The sequence below is a fragment of the Meriones unguiculatus genome, chromosome 8, assembly GCF_030254825.1.
Source record: "Meriones unguiculatus strain TT.TT164.6M chromosome 8, Bangor_MerUng_6.1, whole genome shotgun sequence".
NCBI classification, from domain to species: Eukaryota; Metazoa; Chordata; class Mammalia; order Rodentia; family Muridae; genus Meriones; species Meriones unguiculatus.
The window spans coordinates 22,920,689-22,943,157 of NC_083356.1; the positions used below are offsets into that span (position 1 = coordinate 22,920,689).

General features: G+C 54.1%; 1 protein-coding gene across 5 annotated transcripts; it reads left to right on the forward strand.

Annotated features, from left to right (window-relative positions):
* Window positions 1–7,778: 7,778 nt before the first annotated feature.
* Window positions 7,779–15,683, forward strand: Sstr3 (somatostatin receptor 3). Of its 5 annotated transcripts, XM_060389091.1 has the most exons (5): window positions 7,779–8,566; window positions 8,763–8,923; window positions 11,731–11,999; window positions 12,086–13,410; window positions 14,647–15,683. In XM_060389091.1, the coding sequence occupies exons 4-5, from the start codon at window positions 12,125–12,127 to the stop codon at window positions 14,786–14,788; spliced, it is 1,428 nt and encodes a 475-aa protein (XP_060245074.1). In that variant the 5' UTR covers window positions 7,779–8,566; window positions 8,763–8,923; window positions 11,731–11,999; window positions 12,086–12,124; the 3' UTR covers window positions 14,789–15,683. The 5 variants fall into 5 exon arrangements, with proteins under 5 accessions (XP_060245074.1, XP_060245073.1, XP_060245075.1 ...); XM_060389090.1 differs by lacking the exon at window positions 11,731–11,999; XM_060389092.1 differs by lacking the exons at window positions 8,763–8,923; window positions 11,731–11,999 and adding an exon at window positions 14,224–14,285 and having other exon boundaries at window positions 14,647–14,742.
* The last annotated feature ends 6,786 nt before the right edge of the window (window positions 15,684–22,469 follow it).

The following is a 22,469-nucleotide window of genomic DNA, read 5'->3' on the forward strand; positions in this document are numbered from 1 at the left end:
CCTTCAATGATGTGAATCTCTTTAGTGATCCATTCCTCAAGTAGAGCCAGCTTTAACTGCCCCTTTTCGGAGCAACCTGCAAGGTTTTCAAATCCTTCTCCCAGTCAGTACCACCAATATGGCTAAAAGCAGCTGGCAATCACCCCGCTGTAGCCTGAATGTTGAAATGCCTTAAAGTTTTCTCTGTCAGAGTAATTAGTTGACCGTTTTAAAGCTTAGCCTCACAAAATCTCAGGGCATAGATAAAACAGAGATAGTCCTTTGACATAGGAAACCTAAGTCAAGTGTGGTCTAGTTTCCAGTAGCACCCATGTTCCCATGGGAAACCTGATGGGTACTGACTCTGTCCACATCTGTCTTAGTTAGGGTTTCTATTGCTATCGTAACATACTGTGATCAAAAACAAACTGGGGAGCAAATTGTTTATTCACTCATAGTTCCATATGGCTGGGATTCAAGCAGGGCAGGAACCTAGAAGCAGAAGCTGATGCAGAGGCCATGGGGGTGCTGCTTACTGGCTTTCTCTTCATGGTTTGCTCAGTCTTATTTTTTTTACAGAACCCAGGAGGACCAGCCCACCACCCACTATGGGCTGGACCTTCTCCTAACAACTGCCAAAATGCCCTACGGCCAGATCTCACGGAGGCATTTCCTCAACTGAGAAACCTTTTAAATCACCCTAGCTTGTGTCAAGTTGATGTAAAACTAACCAGCACAGTTGACCTCGTTAGCTTGATACACAAACACATCTCTGTTAATCTGTTCTTTATTGTCCTTCCCTAAGGTCATACAGTAATATTAAATATTACAATATAAACATTCCAAAATTTAAAGGTCCCAGTCTTTAAAAATTTAAAAATCCAGTCTTTTAAGATTCAGAGACTGTTGTAGTGGTAGTTTTGGTTTCTTTAAAAACTCAGTTATGTTATATAAACATGTTTTTGTTTTAATCCCAGGTGTTGGGGGTTGCTTTAGTTCTCCACAGCTGTTAACTATGATTGTCTCATTCTCTATCAGGGGAGTGACCTTTGCCAGCTGCAGAGAGTTTAATTCTGAGGACTCTGAGAGGGTATAAATACCAGAGCCTGGAGAGAGCTGGGGGGGCCTTCAAGAAAGAAAAAGGAGGCTGCTGTTCCTGATCGCTGTTGATGCAGTTTGGTGAGAAGAAGTTGGAGATATCCTGAAAGGAAGATTGGACTTGACCCCAAAGACCCAACAACCCTAACCAGCAGTAAGTAGTAAAGAGACACACTCTGCCCCTTTCCCCTATAACCTTCATTCTCTCCTACCTAGTGTTGGGGGGTTGGAAGATATTAGGACAGATAAGGGTTGGAAGGGAGGTAGTGGCATAAGAAACTCAAGTAAAATAGATATAAAAATATGCCCTACAGTTTGTCAACTGTGGGTTCCTGTCAAATCAAAAATAAATTAAATGCTTTTCCTTAATTGAAGAGAGAAGAACCAGGGTGCGGTCACAATACGAACAAAATAAAAACAAAGCCCTAAAGTGTAAACATCTGGGATTCACTCAAGATCTTCTGGGCTCCATTTGGCGACACTGTCCTGCTCCTGCTGCTCTTGATGACCGTCTCTTGGTACTTGTGTCTTCAAAACTGCTGGGGTTCTGTCTCAGGGTTTATGTTTCTGTGAGGAGACAGCATAACCACAGAAACTCTTATAAAGGAAAATGTTTAACCGGGCTGGCTTACATTTTCAGAGACTTAGTCCGTTATTCTCATGGTGGGAAGCATGGCAGCCTGCAGACAGACATGGTGCTGGAGAAGGAGCTGAGAGTTCTGCATCTTGATCCACTGGCAGCAAAAGGAGACTGTGTGCTACATTGGGGATAGCTTGAGCACAGGAGACCTCTCTACCCATCCCACAGCGTCACACTTCCTCCAAGACCTCACCTACTCCAACAAGGCCACACCCCCTAAGAGGTCCACTCCCTGTGGGCCAAGCATCCAAGCACATGAGTCCTATTCAAACCACCACAGGTTCCTTGCTGCAGCTGAGCCTGCACTTTCACCAGTAGCCTCTCCTGGGCTCTCTTCAGAGCCCTGCCACACAGTGCCAGACCTCAGCTGCTCTTCATGACCCCTTCGTGTCTTCAAAACCAGGACCACCTAGGTGACTCTTACACTACCAAGTCCAGCTGCCAGCATAATGTACAACCTTAGCCACTGCTGGAGCACAGCTCCTATGTGCTGAATCTCAGGAAACAATTGCAGAAAATTTCACCCCATGATGCAGTCTCTTCTTAATCACAGCTGACCCCTCATCCCCTACTGAACAGAACCACAGGTTCTTCACACAAATAGCCCAAGACAGTCTGCTGCCCTCTGAAGTTCAGAAGCCTGGCATCCACTGCCTGCACTGTTCTCAGCATTCTTCCCTTCCATGCTCATGAAGCTCTCAATACTCAATGGCTTTTTTAGCCCAAAGTTCTAAAGTTCTTCCACAACCCTATCCCAAACAACATGGTCAGGTTTGTCCCTGTAATACCCCACTCCTGGTACCAACTTGTCTTGGCTAGCGGCTTTATTGCTGCGATGAAGCACCATAACCAAAGCAGGAAAGGGAGGGAAGGGCCTTCTCCACTTACAGTTCCGAACAACATCCCTATTGCATTCAAGTATCCTGAGGTTCAGCCAGGAAGCTTGACTTAGCTCTGCTCACAGCATTCCAGGGCGTCACCAGCCCACGTCTCCAAGTTTTTTCAAATTCCTCCCACGAACCAGTTCTAAAGCCTTCTGGAACCACGAAGTCAAGAATTGTCATAGAAATTATCTCTCTTCTCAACATCAGTCTTCCTGAGTGACTTTTTGTGGTGGCAACAAAGTGACTGACGTAAACAGCCCCGGGTCAGAATGGTGTATTTCAGCTTGCTGCTCCAGGGATTTCAACCCGTGATCAGTCGGCTTCATTGCTTTGAGAGCTGTGGAGAAAAGAGCATGGTGAAGGAAAGCCTCATAACAGACAGAGGCAAGGAGGAAGAAAGGGGAAGGGGCCATGTGGACGGGGATAGGTGTGGTGCAGGAAGCCCGAGAACGCAGAGAGAAGGCATTTACGAGCCAAGCTGAAGTGAATCTCGGCCTCAAAGGCAACATCCACTATGACTGTCCATGAATGCGAGCCATCAGCTATTTTTAGGCATACACACACCTTCCAGAGGCTACATTCCTCTGAAGTGAGAGAGTAGAGCACCCAGAGAAGAGGACAGGAACTCAGGAACACAGACAGGACCTGGGGATAAAGCTGAAGCAACCCATGATGGGGACATGGTTCCGGGGAATCATCCCAGGTGACAGCAGCTCTGAGGAAAGCAGCTTGCGGGTCTCTAAGACATTTCTCAGTATAGCTGGACTCTGGGGGTTCTGCTGTGTGGCTTTGGGGCACTGAAGGGCCATGTGGAAATGCTTGGCCCCAGAAAAATGAACGTTCTTGCTTTTTAAGTAAGCAAGTGAAAGAGTGCAGAATGCTTGAGAGGGTGTGAAGCAAGAATGAGAGAAATCAAGATCTCTGCAGCACACAGGGCTGGAGAGATGGCTCAGCTGTTAAGAGCAACGGCTGCTCTTCCAGAGGACTGGGGTTTGGTTCCCAGCATGCTCACATGCTCCTGAATGCACATGCGCACACTCACATGCACACTCACTCACATAGAAGTGCAGGAGGTGGCTAACAACCATCTGGTGCCCTCTCCCGCCCTTCTTTGGCATCATTCGTGCACATGGTACACAGACATATATTCAGGCAAAAGCTTGTACACATGAAGTGAATTGTTAAGAAAAGATTTATGTATGTTTATGAGCATTCCACTTGTATGTATGCCTGCATAACAGAAGAGAACAGCTGACAGAAAAGGGCATCAGATCCCACCATCTCTCCCAACCCTTACTATGCGGTTGCTGGGAGTTGAACTCAGGACCTCTCCTGAGTTCAACAGCCATGGTCCTAACCACTGAGCCATGTCTCTAGCCCCATAAATTACATTAAAAAAAATTCCTGTTGTGTGGGGTCCCCCATGCTTAGGAGCCTGAAACTTCGAAGGTTGAGACAGGAGGATCAAGAGTGCAAAGTCAATCTGGGCTCCATAGGGAGATTTTATCTCAAAAATACAAAATGTGGGGAGGGCGGGGGTTGGAGTGGACAGAAGGTAGAGTGATGCTTAGGAAGATGTGTGTATATAAACATAACTAAAGGTCGCAGCTGCCTCTGAGACAAACCAGGGAGAAGTAAGAGGGCCATTGGAGGATGGCTGTCTTTTCGTCATTTGAAGCCTTCTTAGTACCACAGAATTCAGAAACATGTTCGGAAGTAATGCTTGAAGAACACAGGAACAAATTAGAAATGAAAAATAATTGCATTACCGACAAAAAGGAGGTCCAGGGGAGGGAGCTTGCCTCGGAACAGGCAATGTCAACACGCTGGAAATAAAAAGGAAGGGGAGGTGTGGGGAGCAGCCTGGGCAAAGGGTTTAGGCTGCAGTGAGGCTGTGGAAGAACAAGGGGAGAGGTAAAGCAGAAGTAGGGGTCAGTAGGGGCAGGTTATCCCTAAGCACTACAGCAGGGACTTATTCAGTGAGTGACAGGTGGCCCTAAGAGAGCCTCAGGAATTCGGCCTATGACTCAGCATTTTAATAGATTCTAATAGAGTCACTGATCCTCCTGAGCTCGCTGGTTTCACTCTGCTGTCCAAGGGTCTTTGGCAAGGCCAAGAAGAAACTGGACACAGAGCCAATTAAGGGGAGAACGACATACAAGCCGTATTAACCTGATTGGTATTGGTATAGGAGAGTCCCCCAGGCCACTTTCCCCATTAGCAACAAAGTTCAAGGGCTCCCTGGCTGCCTAGGGAGCCTAGTAGCTATCCCATGGGAAGATGAGGGTTAAATAGAAGGTGTGCGCGCTACAGACCCTCTCCAGCCTGGCCTGGTAGCCAGGCAGGTTACCATCACCATCCTCCTGGCTCTGGGGGTGGAGAGCGGGGGAGCGCCTCTTATGGCCTTCAGCCCTGCTTTCAAAGGGAGAAGGGAAGGTCAGGGTGTCCTTCTTGATTTTCAAGCACCTTTTGTTAAAAAGAAAGTCAATGTGACAAAGCAGGGGGGTGGCGGTGGCGTTCTTAGAATCCCATGAAGGCTGGTGGAGAGGACACTGTAGATTTAGCCAGGAGAGAGTTGGGGGGAGATACCCCACAAGCCTCTTCTCTGTCTCTTGTCAACCACGATCAGGTGCCCTGCAGCCAGGTGGTGAGGTGGTCTGGTGGTCTCTACTGTTGAACACTGAAATCCCAAGATTTCACAAGTCACAGGGCTGGGGCAAAGCCAAGACTGAAACCCCTCTGTCTAAGGTCATGATCCTCAGGAACCTCACAAGCAGGAGCTTAAAGAAGGTAGAAGTCAATGGATCCCAGGAACTGCTGCTGCTGTGTGTGTGTGTGTGTGTGTGTGTGTGTGTGTGTTGGCTCATCCTGTTATCTGCACAACCCTAAGAATAGGCACTGACAATGGGCCTTAGAGATGACCAGACACGTATTTGAGGTCACACAGCCAGTACATAGTGGAGCTGAGACTCAACCCCAGAAGGAGCCAACAGGGAGTGACAGACCCAAAGACACCCCTCGATGGCGACACTAGTGAGAACGTTGGGCTAGGAAGGCGTCTCATGTTTTAGAAGACAGAACTGCTTCAGTAGCTAGGTCTCTCCCTGGCTCCATGGTCAACTCCCGACTTCCGGTTGAGGAGGAGCCTGGTTCCCAGCTCCTGAAAAACCACTTGTCTCATGGTAGAGGCGTGATTGCTGGCCCCGGGAACCTGCTGCCGTGAGGGTGGAGACATTACCATGGTTTTGTCCGGGCCGAGATCACATGGGGGTGCCGGGTAGACCGTATGAACCCAGCAGATCTGACGGCCCAGGGGACCACATCCAGCCTGGGCTCAGAGGTTTGGGACCAGGTGTAAACTTAAGCTTCTCCCTCCCTCCCTCCCTTTCTCAGCAGAGAAAGGGCTCAACAGGAGCCCCAGCTCTCTCTCGCTGGCAGAAACCTCCTAGAGAAGAGCTGACCCCAATATGCTACATAGGACACCCCTCCCCCCTCTCTAGCTTCCTGTATACCCCCAGAAAATGTGTCCTTGCTTGTCCCTCTGCTATTCTCCATCCATCCATCCATCCATCCATCCATCCATCCATCCATCCAAACTCTGAGTTCATCCATCTCTCATCCATGCATGTACTCATGTATCTATCCACGTGGGCATGTAGTCATCTCTCTATGCATGCACACACCGGCCCACCCATCCATGCACGCATCCTTGTGTGTATCCATGTATTAATGTATACACCCATCACCTATGCATTCATGCATCCATTCATCCATGTGTCCACCTTCCATCCTCTTTCATTAGAAATTGGATGAATGCCTACTGTGTGGCAGGCTAGCGCCAGCGCAGGACAACTTTAGGGATCTGTGTAGCACTTATCCTTGGGCAACCGGCAGTCCGATACAGAAAACATTCCTGCCCCATCCTCAGATGAGTCACCATGAAGTACTTCATGGCTCTGAAGACAGACTTTGGATGTCTAGGGGTGAGAGTCCCTGTCCTGGGCAAGAACTGCCAACTAGATGATCATTTGCCCCCAACATGGGGAGGGTGTAAAATCAACATTCCAGGTCCAGGTAAAGCCTGTGCAAAGACCCCGAGGGAGGCTCCTGACCTTGCCATGGATCTGACTCGGCGCAGCAGTGAAAGAACTGTGGAAATCAAGGCACAGACCCTCTGTTCTCTTCTCAGAAGCTCCCCGCCCATCCAGATTGAGAGGAGCAGACCACAAGCTGACCATAAGTCCCCCCAGGTTTAGCTAGGACTGTCCCACCTAGATCCTCGCTTGGTGAGAAGCCGGCTCCTCAGACACCGTCATGGGTACCCCATCTCTGTACCTGTTTCCTTTCACTTCCAGCCAAGGTAGGACTCTGTCTTTAGTGATGTGGTGCGGATTGTCTGCCTAGGCCAATCTCATCCCTTTCATCCCTAGAGCCTCCATCGAGGCTGGAGGAAACAGTGTCTGAGGATGAATGGATAAATGAATGGATGAATGACATTGATGAGCTCAGAGCTTGGGGAGCCAAAGGGAAGTCATAGGTAGGAGGTAACAGGGGTAGTGGGCTGCAGCTGACTGTCCTGGGAAGAGCCATGGAAGGCTGTGAACAGAGAATGACAGCACCGAGGAGCCCTGCCAGGGACCATGAGGACACGCTTAGGGCCGCCTGTGAACTAGCTGATGCTGGGACCACCACCTTTAGGCTCCAACAAAGGAAAATATCGACCCCCCCCCCTCCGGGAGTTCATGTGCTATGGACAATTGTCTTCCAGTGCAGTTGTTATAATTCAAATGGTATCAGTTAAAAGAGTCGGGAATTGTTTTCTTACTGTGTATCTTCGACTTTTGCCTCTTGGGTCTCAAAGCCTAAAATATCTAGTTTCTATCTCATTGCTCTGCCCCTCTGTCCAGCTCCATTTGACCCCAGGATCACAGTTCCTATCTGCCTTCTCCTGGACCTGCCCCGCTGCTCTTGGGATCCTCGACAAGAGATAGATGGGCTCGGAGCCCACATCTCAGTGTCCATCCTGCCCTCTCCTTCCTCATCTCACCGCTCAGCCCCCTCCCCATAGACATGCATGCCTCGGGATCTGGGGCTGTCCTGCCTCTCTGGTAGCACCCCCCCCCCCCGCTGCTCCTCTCTCTCTCTTTTTTTTTTCCAAGTCCCTGCAGGAGCCAAGGCCAGCGTGGGTGGCTGAAATCTCCCCGGTAACGGGATCTGCCTCTCCCGGCCTCCGCCCTTAACCTGCTGCCCCTCCGTCTGGCACCTGCTGTCCAGCTCTCAGTCCCTCCTCCTGGTCCCTCCCTCGCCCTCCTCTGCTCCCCCCTCTGCTGGCTCTCCATGTCACCATCTGTGGCACAATCCTTCTCTGTCACTGTCCCTACCACCCCCTCTTTCTCCTTCCTCCTGCCTCCCTCTGTCCCTGCCTTTTTCTGCATCTCTCACAGCTCCTCCGTCCGTCCATCCATTCTCTCCTCTCCTCTTTCCTCCTCCGTCCCTTCTCCTTGCCAGCATCTCTCCTTACTCCCCCTCATTCTGCCTTTCCACCCACACACTGTCTCCTATCCCTCCCTTCTCCCTCTCCACCTCCGACCCACCCCCCCTTCCTTATTTTCTCTTGGCATCCTATGTCCCCTGCTATCTCACATTCCTGTCACCTTGGGAAGTACCTCCTGCCACCCCCAACTGGGTGCCATCTGAGGACCCCCATCCTGTGTCCTACACCCTCCACGTGTCCTGGAGATGGGGGGTGACGTACCAGGTGAAGGTGGCAAGTCAGGACCGAGGACCAGATGGGAGAGGCAATGTGAGCTGACGTGGCCGCTAAGGGCCTAGGAAGGGCCCAAGCCCACGAATGCCGGAGGAGTGGGCACCATGTGAGACCCAGCTGGCTGTGCTCTAATGGTACCTGGCTGCAGAATGTTACCCAGCCTGTGGACTACAAAGGGAGCTCTTGCTCTGTGGGCAGGTAAGGAGGCTCATGGGGCTCTCGGAGGGTGGGATACCTGGGCCCTTTCTCTAACCAGGTTGAACTTAGGGCCGAGTCTAGGGCTGGCAGAGGAGGGAGGGTTCCAGAAAGCAGTGAGTGAGGCTTTTGGTGATTTCTGTGTGGGCTGTAAGATAGGAAGGGCTATTAATCCCAGCATCTTGTGCCGTCATTCCAGAATCTTGGAGCCTCCATACAGCAGAATGTCAAAACTGAACCAAACCAGATGCAAGCTGCTGTCTGGCCTCCTGGGCCTGTGTGGCATCGCTCCTGAGCTCCCCTTCGTGCTGGAGTGGTGCATCTGACAAGCCTCTTCCACCTCTGCGTCAACCCTGGGAGGTGGGAATGAGTGTCTCCATTGTAGGAAGAGCCTGGAACCGGAGGGAAGGGACTTGTCCAAGGTCACACAGCAGTTTGGCATCAGCGGAACCCAAGTCCCCAAGCTTTGGGCTTGAGGGGGTGCTCCTGGGGGTCAAGCCTTGGGCCTAGAACTCTTGTCAGTCGCTGGTGACAAACAAAACCTCAGCCTCTTTGGGGGAAGGTCCAGGTAAAGAGGCTGAAGGTCCAGGTGTACAGAGGACAGCAGTGGGTCCTCAGCCCACATTGTCCCTTAGCTGTCCTGACATTTTAAGGAAGCCAGCGTGGATTTGGATCTGATTTCTCACTCACCAGCTGGGTGACCTTGAGAAAGTGACTTAACCTCTCTAAACTTCAAATTCCTCCCTCACCTGACCCTCCTCCCCTTTCTGGGCTCTGCTAGGGTCTCAGGATGTGCGTCTGAGGTCTCAGCCCAGGAGCATTCTTGCACCTTTGTGTTCTACCTGCTAATGAGCCTGTTTCTGTTAGTTCTGGGTGGTAGGCTAAGTGCTAGGGAAAGCGCTTTGGAGGGGGGGTAGGAGCTGAGAGTGAAATAAGAGCAACCCGGGTGTCTGGCTTGCCTGAGGGGCTATCCTTCCTTGCTGTGAGGCTTGGGAGCACTCTCTCACCCTCTCTGTGAGCCTCTTCCCTGAGGAGATTCCACCCCCAGTTTTCAGGCCAGATTGTGCCAAAGATAAACCAGACAGAGAGGCAAAGTCCCTCCCTTCCTCCCTCCTTCCCTTCCTTCCAAGGAGGAATTAGATCAGGCATAGGAGCCCAGATCCTTAAAGAAAGGACGGCATTGAAATTGCAGGTCTGTCTTCCCCGGGTGAAAAGCTATGATTTCTGTGTTCTGCCACCTGCCTGGCCTGTCAACTTTGACAGCAAGGAGGGTGTCATGGAGTGGGGCCAGGGTACCACGGAGGGATGCTCCACCTCCGAGTCTGAGTAGGGTCTGGCTGGGTAGCTGTGTTTGTGTGTGTGTGTGTGTGTGTGTGTGTGTGTGTGTTTGCGCGCGCGCGCGCGCGCGCTTCAGCAGGCTCATGAATGTGCCTGTGTGGGCTTGGAGGAACCATCCTTAAGCACACTCTGGGCTTCCCCGAGGGCATCTGTGCCTGAAGCCTGGAAATGAGGTTTGCCTGGCTCTCGCCTCTTTGCTATCCCAGGCGCTCTCCTGTCTCCTGCAGTCCTGAGTGCCTTTGATTGGCCACCCTGTGGGAGAGCTATAAAGAGGCACTGCACAGAGCAAGTGGGCAGGGTGACCGGGTGACGTAGGGGGCCCCACTCTGGGAACAGAACTGTAAGGTCCCAGATCCCACGGCTCCTCGCCTAGGCTGGTTCGACTCCAGCTGTCTGCAGTTGCGGCATTCTTTGACTCAAAGTACGCGGCCTGAAAACCTGACTCTGAGATCCATGGCTGTGTTCCAAGAATTTAAATTCTCATCTCTAGGCTCCTGTGGGTCTGAGGCTTTGGGCCCATGGTCCAGAGTTCAAGAGCACAAACATCAGCCAGACAAGCTCTGCTTAGGCCAGCAGGATAGTGAGTCCAGCACAGTACTGAGGCAGGGGCCTGCCCTGGCCTGGCCTCAGTCCACCAGCCTGTAAAACAGGATGATAGGTCACAGGTCCTCCTCCACATACTTCTTCCTGACTGTGGCCCAGGACTTGGGACTCCCTGTAGCTCCTGGCCAGTTGGTAAGGACAGAAGGAATGCCTTGTACTCTGTGAACAGGGCTCTTGTCAGCTCTGAGACACCAGCTTTTCCTGAAGTCTTCTGGGTTCAGGGTTCAAGGAGCAGCCGGCTGTGTGAGGACACTACAGGACCCACAGTCCACAGCCCAGATTTGCCAGACCCAGCTCAAGAGAGCTGAGAGTGCCTGCGGCAGGTTGAGGACCACTTGGGGGCTCCCTGAGGCAGGATCTTGGAGGCTGCTAGGAGCCTAGCCAATCTGGAGCGTAGCAGGGAAGAGCCTTGGCACTCTGCCAGGGGTGCTTTGCTAGCCTTGGCATCGCCAGCCTGGCACTCAGAGCTGTCGCATATGCTCCCTCCTTGGGAGCATGCTGGGAGCTAGGTGCTTCCCCTTCCCAGGAGCCTCCCTCATTCAGACTCATCAGGAGAGCCCAAAACACTCCCACTTTCTGGTGGAGGGGCCCAGACCCAGAGTGGGTCAACATAGAATTGAGGACAGCTTCTTAGCCTGCAGGCTTCGCCTTCAGCCCACTCTGCTGGGTGGACTTAGAAGCGCTTAGGATCCAGGATCCAAGGGAACTGGTGGGGTGAGCAGAGAGGTTCATTGGGTGGAAAGGGGGTCAGGCCAGTGGGAGGAGCTGCTCTTGGCCTTGTACCTGGGTGTTCTAGGAGCAGCAACCTATGGAGGAAGAGGATGAGGAGGAAGAAGAAGCCAGAGGGCTTCCATTACCCCAAGTCCCCACTGCGCAGCCCACTCCTCCACAAGGCTGCCCATTCTGGGCTCCTCTGACTCATTCGATGCCTCCCTCACTGGTGCAGGATGGGATCCAGGGAAGGGAGAGGTAGGGGACCGTGGAAATGGTCCCAGGGTTGGCTGAATCTCGGCGATGCAGGAGATTTGAGTCCAGCAGGGGGGCCCAGCAGAATCCTGAGGCTCAGGCACACAGAGTCTGGATAAAAGGACCTCACCAAGTGCCAGGGAATGTCCGCTCCCGCTGGATCCTCCTGCTCAACCCAGTACTCAGCCGCAGGGTCCTCGGCTCAGCCCTGCAGCTGGGGGAGGTAGTTTCCGGGGGCCTTGCAAATTTCTCATCCACAGGCTTGTCTGGAAGGAGAAGAGATCCTGCCACACACCCTCACATTCACAGTCGTCCTTCCAGGCGGGGCTGTAGGTCAGGAACCCCAGTGCGATGGCCCAGAGGTGCTGAGATCTCTGACTCCCAGGAGAGGAGGTGCCATCAGCTTGCTGCCATTCTGTTTGGAATTAGAAATCCGAGGGAAGTTCTGGCCTCTGCTAGAAAAGACCCATCACCTTACCGGGCTGTGCAGAGAACACAAGTTTCTCATCGGGTCCTGAGCTGGCACATAGTAGGTCTCCAAGTTTAAGGTGGTGGTGAAGAGGCACAAAAGAAGCTGTTCTCTGCCACAACTAAGCCGTGTTCTCTTTCCTGTAGGCTAGGACTAGGCGGTTACTGACCGGCTCCTCCTCAGCCATGGCCACTGCTGCCTACCTTTCATCGGTGCCCACAACCTCGGACCCTGGGAACACATCCTCATCCTGGCCCCTGGACACCACCCCGGGGAATGCATCTGCTGGTGCCAGCCTGGCCGGCCTGGCCGTGAGTGGCATCTTGATCTCCCTGGTGTACCTGGTGGTGTGTGTGGTGGGTCTGCTGGGCAACTCGCTGGTGATCTACGTGGTCCTGCGGCACACGGCCAGCCCATCCGTGACCAGCGTCTACATCCTCAACCTGGCACTGGCCGACGAGCTCTTCATGCTGGGGCTCCCCTTCCTGGCTGCCCAGAACGCCCTGTCCTACTGGCCCTTCGGCTCTCTCATGTGCCGTCTGGTCATGGCCGTAGATGGCATCAACCAGTTCACCAGCATCTTCTGCCTCACCGTCATGAGCGTGGACCGCTACCTGGCGGTGGTGCACCTGACACGCTCGGCCCGCTGGCGCACGGCGCCCGTGGCTCGAGTGGTCAGTGCGGCCGTCTGGGTGGCCTCGGCCGTGGTGGTGCTGCCGGTGGTTGTCTTCTCCGGGGTGCCTCGGGGCATGAGCACGTGCCACATGCAGTGGCCAGAGCCGGCGGCCGCCTGGCGAACGGCTTTCATCATCTACACGGCCGCCCTGGGCTTTTTTGGACCCCTGCTGGTCATCTGCCTGTGCTACCTGCTCATCGTGGTGAAGGTGCGCTCGGCCACGCGGCGGGTGCGGGCGCCCTCGTGCCAGTGGGTGCAGGCCCCCGCGTGCCAGCGGCGGCGGCGTTCTGAGCGCAGGGTCACGCGCATGGTGGTGGCTGTGGTGGCGCTCTTTGTCCTCTGCTGGATGCCCTTCTACTTGCTCAACATTGTGAACGTGGTGTGCCCGCTGCCGGAAGAGCCCGCCTTCTTTGGCCTCTACTTCCTGGTGGTGGCCCTGCCCTACGCCAACAGCTGCGCCAACCCCATCCTCTACGGCTTCCTCTCCTACCGCTTCAAGCAGGGCTTCCGCCGGATCCTGCTGAGACCGTCACGTCGCGTGAGGAGCCAGGAGCCCGGGTCCGGCCCTCCGGAGAAGACTGAGGAGGAGGAGGACGAAGAGGAGGAAGAGAGAAGGGAAGAGGAGGAGCGGAGGCTGCAGAGGGGAAAGGAGATGAACGGAAGGGTCAGCCAGATCGCACAGCCTGGCACCAGCGGCCAGCCTCAGCAACAGCCCAGCACAGGCACTGCCAAGGAGCAGCAGTTTCTACCCCAGGAGGCCACAGCTGGGGACAAAGCCAGCACCCTGAGCCATCTGTAAGGACCTTCAAAGGGTTAGCATGGCCCAGAGAAGGGCAGAGGCTGTGCTTGACCTAGGGACAAGGGTACCACTCACATGCAGTGGTCCCAGCAAGCAGCAGCTAGAGTGACTTCGTTTATTCAGCTGTTCTGGCCCTCTCTGGGCCGCTGAGGTACTAGGTTCCAATGATGGGATGTTCGTAGGCCTGGGCTCTGTCCCGTTGGGCTAGGACTTGCTGTGTGTCCTTTGTCAGGTCATTTGCCCTCTCCAGGCCTTGCTTTCCTCTTTTGACTCAGGGATGGAATAATGAGCCTGGATGGGCCCCACAAGAAGAGGGGTCTGAAGGTGTTGTTACTGGGGTGAATCTCCTGAGTAGGGGGCCCAAGGGAAGGGGCTTTGGGCAGTCTGACCAAGAAACAAGATTTCGTTGCGGGGGGGGGGGGGGGAGGAGAGGTCAGTCTGTATCTTGGCCCCCATGGAGATATGCCAGGGTTTGGGGAATCAGGGATGCGGGTGAGCTGGGGGCTTGGCTGAAATTGGTGGGCTGGGACGGTACTGCTTAAGAGCCAGGTCAGCCCTTCCCATGCTGCTGCGTGGCCTTGGTCACTCTGCCCCTATCCAGACGGCCTACCTCTCATGCTGGATAGCCCAGCATCCTCCAGGCCCTCATCCCACCCTCATCTCAACGCTGGGCCTCCTGTGCCTCTAGACACAAGGGGAAGAATTTTCCAGAAGGCAGATGAGGCCGAGCTTCAGGGGTTCTCGCTGCTTGGGTCCCTCTGGGACCGACATCTGCCTTGTGCTTCTAATTTTGTATTCCTTTTCTGCAGGAGGCACTGCACACCACACACACGCTCAGGCTGCTACCCACAGCCTGACTCACCCTAATCAGGTCAGCTACCTAGTTCCCGGGGGGAGACGCTATGCATCAGCCTGAGGGGAAGAGGGTGGCCAAGACGAAGGAGAGAGAGAGAGAGAGCGCAGGGGCAGTAGGAAGAGGTGGGGGAGAGGAGAGGAGGGAGGAGGGGAGACAGCTGTGATCTTTAGCCAGCCCTCGCCCCTTGGCCTAAGCTCAGCTGCAGCACTGAAAGCATCTATAAGAGACATATTTCAAGACCTGAGGGGTCTGTGGGGGTGGTGGGAGGGGCACAGGCCATGATGGAGATCCTAGGAGTGGGCCTGGCTCCCCAGGGTACTAGGAGGGGTGTAAACCCCTAGTGTGGGTCAGACCCTCCCATCCTCTGTATTTCCAGGGCTCCAGATGATGTAAATGGCTGTCGTGGAGGCACAGCCACTGCCCCAGGCTGGGCCAGGACTCCACGTCCTCCTCCTCCAGAGATGGCCCTTCTGGTCCCAGCAAGGCTGGCCCTGGAGTGGTTTGCAGCTTCTGCCTAAACCCCCACCCTGCCCTGTGGAGGCAGGGTCCTCAGGGAACCCACAAATCCAGAAGTTAGGAAACCTGGCTCTTCTATTCACCTCAAGCGGCTTGCCCAGGCCCTCCCTCTCTGGGCCTCAGGATCCTCGCCACGGAGTGGATGTGGTTCCCCAGTTAGCCAGTCTGCTGGATTCCAGGGGAGAACGGTGTCGTGCTGGACAAGCCGCTGCTCATCGCCATGGGGCCGCCTCCACAACAGAGCGGAGGTGCGCCCACCTCAGGCCCAGCCCACACCCGCCTCCATGTGTGGCCTCCATGAGTGGCCTCCGTGTCAGCTACTGGTGTAAAGGTATTCGTGAGAAATGCGGTTCAGGTGGTCAGAGGCCAAGGGTCAGGGAGAATGCAGGCCACCCCAGGAGGAGGGAGTTTGCAGACTCAGGCACATGTGGGGCCTGAGGCCCAGTTCTGGGTTCCTCTGAGGAGCAGCTTGGGTGGCTCAACCTTCCTGGATGGGCCAGGGGAGCTGTGTCTTGCAAAGGGAGGTGGGTGGCCACTGGGAGAGCCTCCGCTGCTTCTGACTGTAGCACTTGTCAAAAAAGACAGTGCTGCAGGCCATTTCCTCTGCATGTCCTGATGACCACGTGTGCAGTTGTGTGGCTTCCTTTTGTATGGCTTCCTAGTCCTTCAAGGGTCAAACAGACAACCTTAAAAGCCTGAGCCTAAGGGGGCTGGAGAGACGGCTCAGCAGTTAAGAGCACCGTCCGCTCTTCCAAAGGTCCTGAGTTCAATTCCCAGCAACCACCTTGGTGGCTCACAACCATCTGTAATGAGATCTGGTGCCCTCTACTGGTGTGTACGCGTACATGCAGGCAGAGTACTGTATAAATAATAAATAAATAAATCTTAAAAAAAAAAGCCCGAGTCTACACCCCAAAACAATAGACACCTCTTCTTACTATTATAACATCAAATCTCAAAGCAGAAAGACGGTTGGCTACAACTAAGTCACATGATGGTCTCCTAGGCCAAGCACCAAGGCTATGGGAGTGATGATCGGGCAGTGTCTACCGTCCCAGCCAATCGGAAGGTGAGGCAGTGTGACGGACAGTAGAAGCTGGCCAGTGGGGTAGTGGGAGGGGTAGGGACGCGGAGGAAGGGTCAGCAGCAGTAGGCTAGGAGTGCACAGGCTGCCTGTGGCTTCTGTAGTTAGGTACAGTCGGTGTCCACGTGGGCTGGGTTTCTCTTCTGCTCTGAACTTACCAGCACTGGGAGTCACTGCTGGGCCATGCTGACACATGCATGCGTCCACGCATAATCTGAAACCTTAATCTTGACCTTGACCTTGCAGGGCAGGCATGATGCAGCTGTGTCTCCAGGCTCTGCACCCCGCCCCCCCCCGGAAGTCTCTTGAGCAGGGCCATCGGGGTGACACACTGTGAGGAGCCTGCTTTGGAGCTCCGACTGGGAGTCAGTGAGGATGCTTAGGGCAGGCAGGGCAAACTGAAGGAGCTTGTTTTGGGTTTGGGGACTGGAATCTGTAATTTAGTCCTGAGCAGAGAGCAATGAGAGTTGCTGACTAACCTTGATCTTGTCGCTCAGAGCTGGTTGCCAGGCAACAGACCATGGTCATCAGCTTCTGGATAGGGACTTTGTGCATCCGTGACAGCACAGTGGGAGAAGAGCTGGGAGTCTGCAGAGCCCGAGCCTGGGGAAGACAAGGCGAAGGGTCGTTGGGATCTTCTTTACCCGAAGATAATGTAGGCCACTGTCCCGACGGGAGGTGACAGCTGGGCTCTGTGGAAGCCGATGTAGAAAAGTCTTGAGTAGCGGAACCTCAGGCTGTGCTGCAAGAAAATCCCTGGCAGAGCCTCAGGACACTTTCTGTCCCTGACAATGGACTCTTGGGGAAGCCAAGATAAATCTGGGGGTTGGGGGGAGTATCCCCTGAAAGTTGTGAGAGGGGTTGGAGAGCTGCCTCAGAAGTGAAGCATGCTAGTTTCTTTTCCACAGGACTGGAACCCATGACCGCAGCTCACATCTGCCTGTAACCAGTTCCAGGGATCTGATACCCTCTTCTGGCCTCCAAGGGTACTTGGAGGGAACTGACTTCAAGTTGTCCTAAGACCTCCACTTGTGTGTCATAATACACACACACACACACACACACAAGAATGCACGCATGCACACACACATGCAAACACACAGAGAGAAATAATATATTGTTAAAATATAATATCTTATATAAAATACACATGTATGTATATATATATATGGAGAGAGAGAGAGAGAGAGACCCAAAGTTAGGTGTCCCCTTCCTTAAGCTCCATTTTACTGTGGACCTATTGCGTGACATTTTTTCAGTTCTCTGAACATAGTTCACTTAGTTAGCAGAGACTTCCCTGAGGGCCAGCTGTGTGCCAGCACCCTGCCCCATACTGGGATGTCCGGGAGGAAAGGTGACTGGGCATGGCTCCTGTTTGTGGACATTCCTAGGTGGCCACTTGTGATTCGCTCCTCTCTGGGGGCAGAGGTAAAGAAGACTTTCTGCCTGTGCTGGGAGAGCACAGTGGGTGTTCATGGGGGTAAGTGCTGGAGCCTGAGTGTGCCAGATATAGAGGCTGGTGTGTGCTCGGGGTCTACGGGTAGGCAATGCAGCCAGCAAGGTCATGAAGTCCCGTGCCGAGGCAGAGGCTCTGAAGTACTGGTGTCCTGGAGAGTTCGCTGGACTAGGCTCTGGACTGTGTCCCTCCCAGTTCCTGTACTGAAATCTTAATCTCTGTTTCCTTTCTCTTGGAAACAAGGTCATTGCAGATGTAAATGGGGAGAGAAGTCGCTCTCAAGTAGGGTAGACTCAGCACAGTGTGTGTCCCTGGGAAAAGATATTTGGAGGGGAACTCAACAGGAGCAGTGTCGAGGTAGAGATCGGGGTGATGGGTGGGGAGGCACACACCCGTGACTCCAGCCCTTGGGAGGCCGAGAGCACTGTCTGTAGTTCAAGGCCCTTTTGTACTACATAGTGAGACCCTGCCTTAAAAACCCAGGCCCCACAAAGATCAGCGTGATGTTTCTCCAAGCCCAGGGATGCTGAGAGTGCCAGCAAACTCCCAAAAGCCAGGCGGAGGCTTGGAACAGACCCATCGTTCCCAGAAAAGCTAGCGGGTCTGATGCCTTGCTCCTGCCCTTTTGGATTCCAGAACTGGGTCTGCTTATGCTCCTCTCTCTCCGTCTGTGTGTGTTTCTAATCTCTCTGTTTATCTTTTGAGACAGGCTCTCTCTCTGAACCCAGAGCTAGGGCTACAGATCCATGTGGCGGTGAGCTGCTTTTTCATGTAGGTACCCGACATCCAAAATCAAGTCCCCACACTTGCAAGGCGGGCCCTTTACCAACTAAGCCATCCCTCCAGCTCTTGTTTTCCCCTTTCCAAGGCAATGTCTCACTCTGCAGTGCCTGGACCTCAAAAACTGACCTCAAAACATCCCGACTGCTGGGATGACAGGCATGCACCACTCCTCCTGGCCGCACGAGTCTCTTGTCTCTGAAGCTTCCAGCTGCGGCACTGGTTAGCACCACTGAACGTTTGCCATATGGTGGCTACCTCCCTCCCGGTCTCTAGAAGATCTATCAAACCAACCTACTCCTCCTTCATGCAACACGTGGTGGTGAGTGGGCACTGTTAAGTGCCAGAGGCTGAGCCCAGAGGCTGGATGGTTTGCTTAGGAGCCAAGGAAGGGAGAGCAGAGAGCGTCAGTGTGTAGACACTGTGGTTAAGTTCCAATCCGTGCACCAGCTGTCTGACTTTGAGCCAGTCTATTAACCTTTCTTGGCCTCACATTCTTCCTCACCAGGCCAAGGAAGTACAGAGTTTAGGCTGGTGCCGGGGGCCCACAGGACAGACATCCATCCGAGGCCTTCTGGTGAGGCCTGGAATGTCACGGCTGTTGCCCAATGTCAAGACCAGAAAGAAGATCAAGAGAGAACAGTGCTTTCCCAGCCCTGGACCAGGGCCACCCTCCTGCCTCAGCCTCCCCAGGGCTGTGGATAGAGTAATGCTGAGAGTCGGGTGCTCTGAAACTACCGGTACCAGCTCCCTGGTGGCACACAATGCCCCCGGGAAATGTATGTAGCAGAGGAGATAATCAGGCCACAGGGCCTCAGTGGCTTCACAGAGGCCCAGCGCCCCAAGCCCTGCAGCCCTGGAAAGGCACTCCAGGGTGCTGTAGCATGTGGGTGAATCGGGGGTATGTACAGGCACCTTGTCTTTCTCACTGGCCCCAAGGAATGCCCAGCCATGCCTCATGTCCCTTAGGGACCCAGAGACCCGGGTTCCTTCCTGGCCGCATCCTCTGCTACCATTCTGTTTCACGAGGGGAAACTAAAGCCTGTGGTAGGGGCAGGAGGTTTCAGGGCTTTGCAGAGAAGGGACAGAATGTCCTCTTTCAGTCTGGCTATCTGCTTTAATGGCCAGGAAATGTGTCAATATTTGCTCATGGGAACTGCTGCCCCACCGCCCTTGGTCAACACCTCTGGAGCCTGCTTAATTTCTCCATCTATGAGGCTGTGGTTGTTGCCTGAGCTCTAACAGCTCTCTACAAGGGAGGTCTCTGCAGGCTCTGGGCCCTAAGAAATAGACAAAACACAGCCCAACCTACATGTGGGTAGAGGCCGGGATGTTCTTGGCCACACACACTCAGGGGAACCCCAGATCATTCACTTCCTGGCTCAGAGTGCCCGTGAGCCAGCTTTGGGCCCTGCCAGAGCCTCAGCTTCCTCATTCCTGAAGGGTACCCCACAGGACTGTCATAGGCCTGCAAGGTGACCCGATGACTCCCGCTCAGATCAGCCCAGTTCTTTCCGTATCCACCAGGGGGCGCCGCTGGACCTCAGAGCACCGGCTCCTCCTCTTCTCTCAGATTCGGCTTTTTTCGGCCACAGTCGGATACCACCCGGAGGGACCCGACTCTGTTTGTTTAGGCTCGGAAAAAAAAATCGTCTCTGTTCGTCTCTTGTCGGCCGTATTCGGCTGGATTCAGCTCTGTTCGGCTTTGCTCTGCGGGACTCTGCTCGGTTCGACCCTTTTCGGATATGCTCGTCTCGGCTTCCACGTAGTGGTCTCTAGAGACCTTGAACCCTGGTTCTTGACTTTTCTGACTGGGCCTGGAGGGTCTAGCCTGGGTCGCTAGAGGGAGACTCAATAGAGTCAGTTTGGAGCTGTCCTTATGGGACTGGCTGGCAGAGGAACTGACCACTTTTGGGGGTGCCCAGGTTGGGAGGAATAAATTCTGCTCCTCACTCGGAACTGGGCCGCGTGCCAGCACTGTCCAGAAGGTGGCGCCCTCCTCTCCTTTTGTCCAGACCTTAATTTGGCAGTGACCTTGAACTACAACTGTGAATGACCATTCACAATTTACAGGACTGACTCCTGGCGTCATTAAGTCACTGTCTTGGCTCCTGAAAGTGAGAAGGGCGGGAGTGATGGGAGAAACAGACACACTGTGGGACTCTGGCCTTGGTGACCTGGTTTGGGCTTTCTGTGTCCCTAAGAGAGGTCCATGAAAGACTGGAAGACATCATAGGTCCCGGGATACCTCCTGGCAGGGCGGGTGTGCTGAGGAAAGTGCCTGGCTGCTTCATCATACAGGCCGGGAGAAAGCTCCCTTTGGCTGGCTATTCCCAGACACTCATACAGTCCTGGAGTCTTCAAGTCGTCTGGCCCTGGGTCATTCAGACTAAGAGAGGTGCCTGGTGTGGTGATGGTGGTGGCTCACGCCTTTAATCCCAGCAGAGGCAGAGGCAGAGGCAGAGGCAGAGGCAGAGGCAGAGGCAGAGGCAGAGGCAGAGGCAGAGGCAGAGGCAGAGGCAGAGGCAGAGGCAGAGGCAGAGGCAGAGGCAGAGGCAGAGGCAAGTGGATCTCTGTGAGGTTTGAGGCCAACCTGATCTACAGAGTGAGCTCCAGGATAGCCAGGGCTATACAGAGAAACCCTGCTCCTCCACCCCCCCTTCAAAAAACAAAACAAAACAAAACAAAACAAAACAAAACAAAACAGGGAAGTAAGGAAACTTAGCCAATGTCACACAGCTAGGAGGACAGGGAACAGAGCCATAATCCAAATCTGCTTGTCTACTCCAGGGCTAGACCTCTGTCTCAAACCTGCCAGACTCCGTCTGGGACATCCTCAGGCTGAGGTCAGTGGCCGGGAGCCTCCTGCTCTACTAAGGAGTGAACAGCCTTGCCCTGAAAGTGGGGTGCAAGCGTAGTTTCTGCTCCAGAGGTTTGAGACCGCCTGGTCCTGTCCCCACCCCCAGGGCTGCTGACTCAGCCCTTTGCAGCTTGAAGCGGTAGCCTCTCTGCAGGCCTGGCTCCGTGCCCCAGGAATGCTGCTCAGGCAGGGCCACACAGAGGCCATGCCAGTGTGGGCCTGCTGGTGGTCCCTATATGGCTATCGTCCCTCCGTTTGCTTTCTTCTGGGCTCCCTCAGTACTCCCGGCCGGACCTGAAGACTCCAAGTCATTTTGGGAGGCAGCACCAGGCTGGACGAGGCTGGCGTCCTCCCAACTTGGACTCCGCTCTGCTATGTGACCTTGTCCCAAAGTCTTGATCTCCCCTGAGGCTCCTTCCAGGCCTAGCACTGCTGTAGGGTTGTCTGCTTACTCAGGAAGCCTGAACCCAGACACAGCCCTGTCAAGGACCTGAAGTATGAGGACTGGTGTACTATTTTATTAGCTGTTTAGTGGGGCCAGAAAGTGCCAGGCCTAACCCTATTCCAGAAGTGGTGGGCTGGAGGGCAAAGCCACTGCCAAGGTCCTCCAGCTGCTAACTTGCTTGCTCTCCCCGGGCTGGAGAGAGGCTTCTGGGGAAACAATGGGTGTTCTCAATACCTTATGAGGAGAGAAAGGTGAAGCCTAGCTCAGGCTGGGGTGCTCAGCAAAACGGAAATGAACAGGTGGCAGAGGGTGAGGGACATTTGTCACCACTTGCACAGGGTCTCCGGTCCCAGAAAACCAGGGCTAGGAGCCAAGGTGATGATCTTGGTAAAACATTCCCCGGTCTGCCCAGGAGGAAACTGAGGCAGAGCTCTGCCCAGATCCAGGGCACACACTCTTGCCCACCCCCAAACCTTGGGGGAGGGGTAACCTCTTTGAGGGAGCTGGCTTTAGGAGAACAGAGGTTGACTCAGTGAAGGGAGAATTCCAGGTGGAGGATGAAACCACCCTTAGTCCAGCACCTGTGGGGCGTGGGGAGGTCCAGGATCTAGACCACCAAGGGTAAGAGAGGCAGTGCCTGACTGCCTTGCTGGCTACTGGGTATTAGGACCAGGATTTATGCCTATGGAGGATGGGTACCAGTGCCTTCACGCCACTCTCTCTGTCTCTGTAGCTCTTGGCAGATGGCTCTTGGGCTCTGACTAGACCTGGGCTGCAGGAGTTCCCAAAGGCTGCCTCCCTTTTCCTGAGTAATGGAGAGGCCCTGCCCCCTCTCCTGCTGCCTCCGATTTCCAGGCCAAGTATTTCTAGGTCTTGACCCTGATCCTTTCTAACTCTCGGGGCATTTTGACTCAAACGATGTTCCATAGCTGGGCCTGGGCCACAGATGCCCAAGCAAGTTAAAGATCCAGACAACCTCCAGTATCTCCCAGGCAGAGCCTCAGGCTGGAGGGGAGGGAGCAGGAGGAGGGGAATGGGAAGCCAGCTCAGCATGCTCT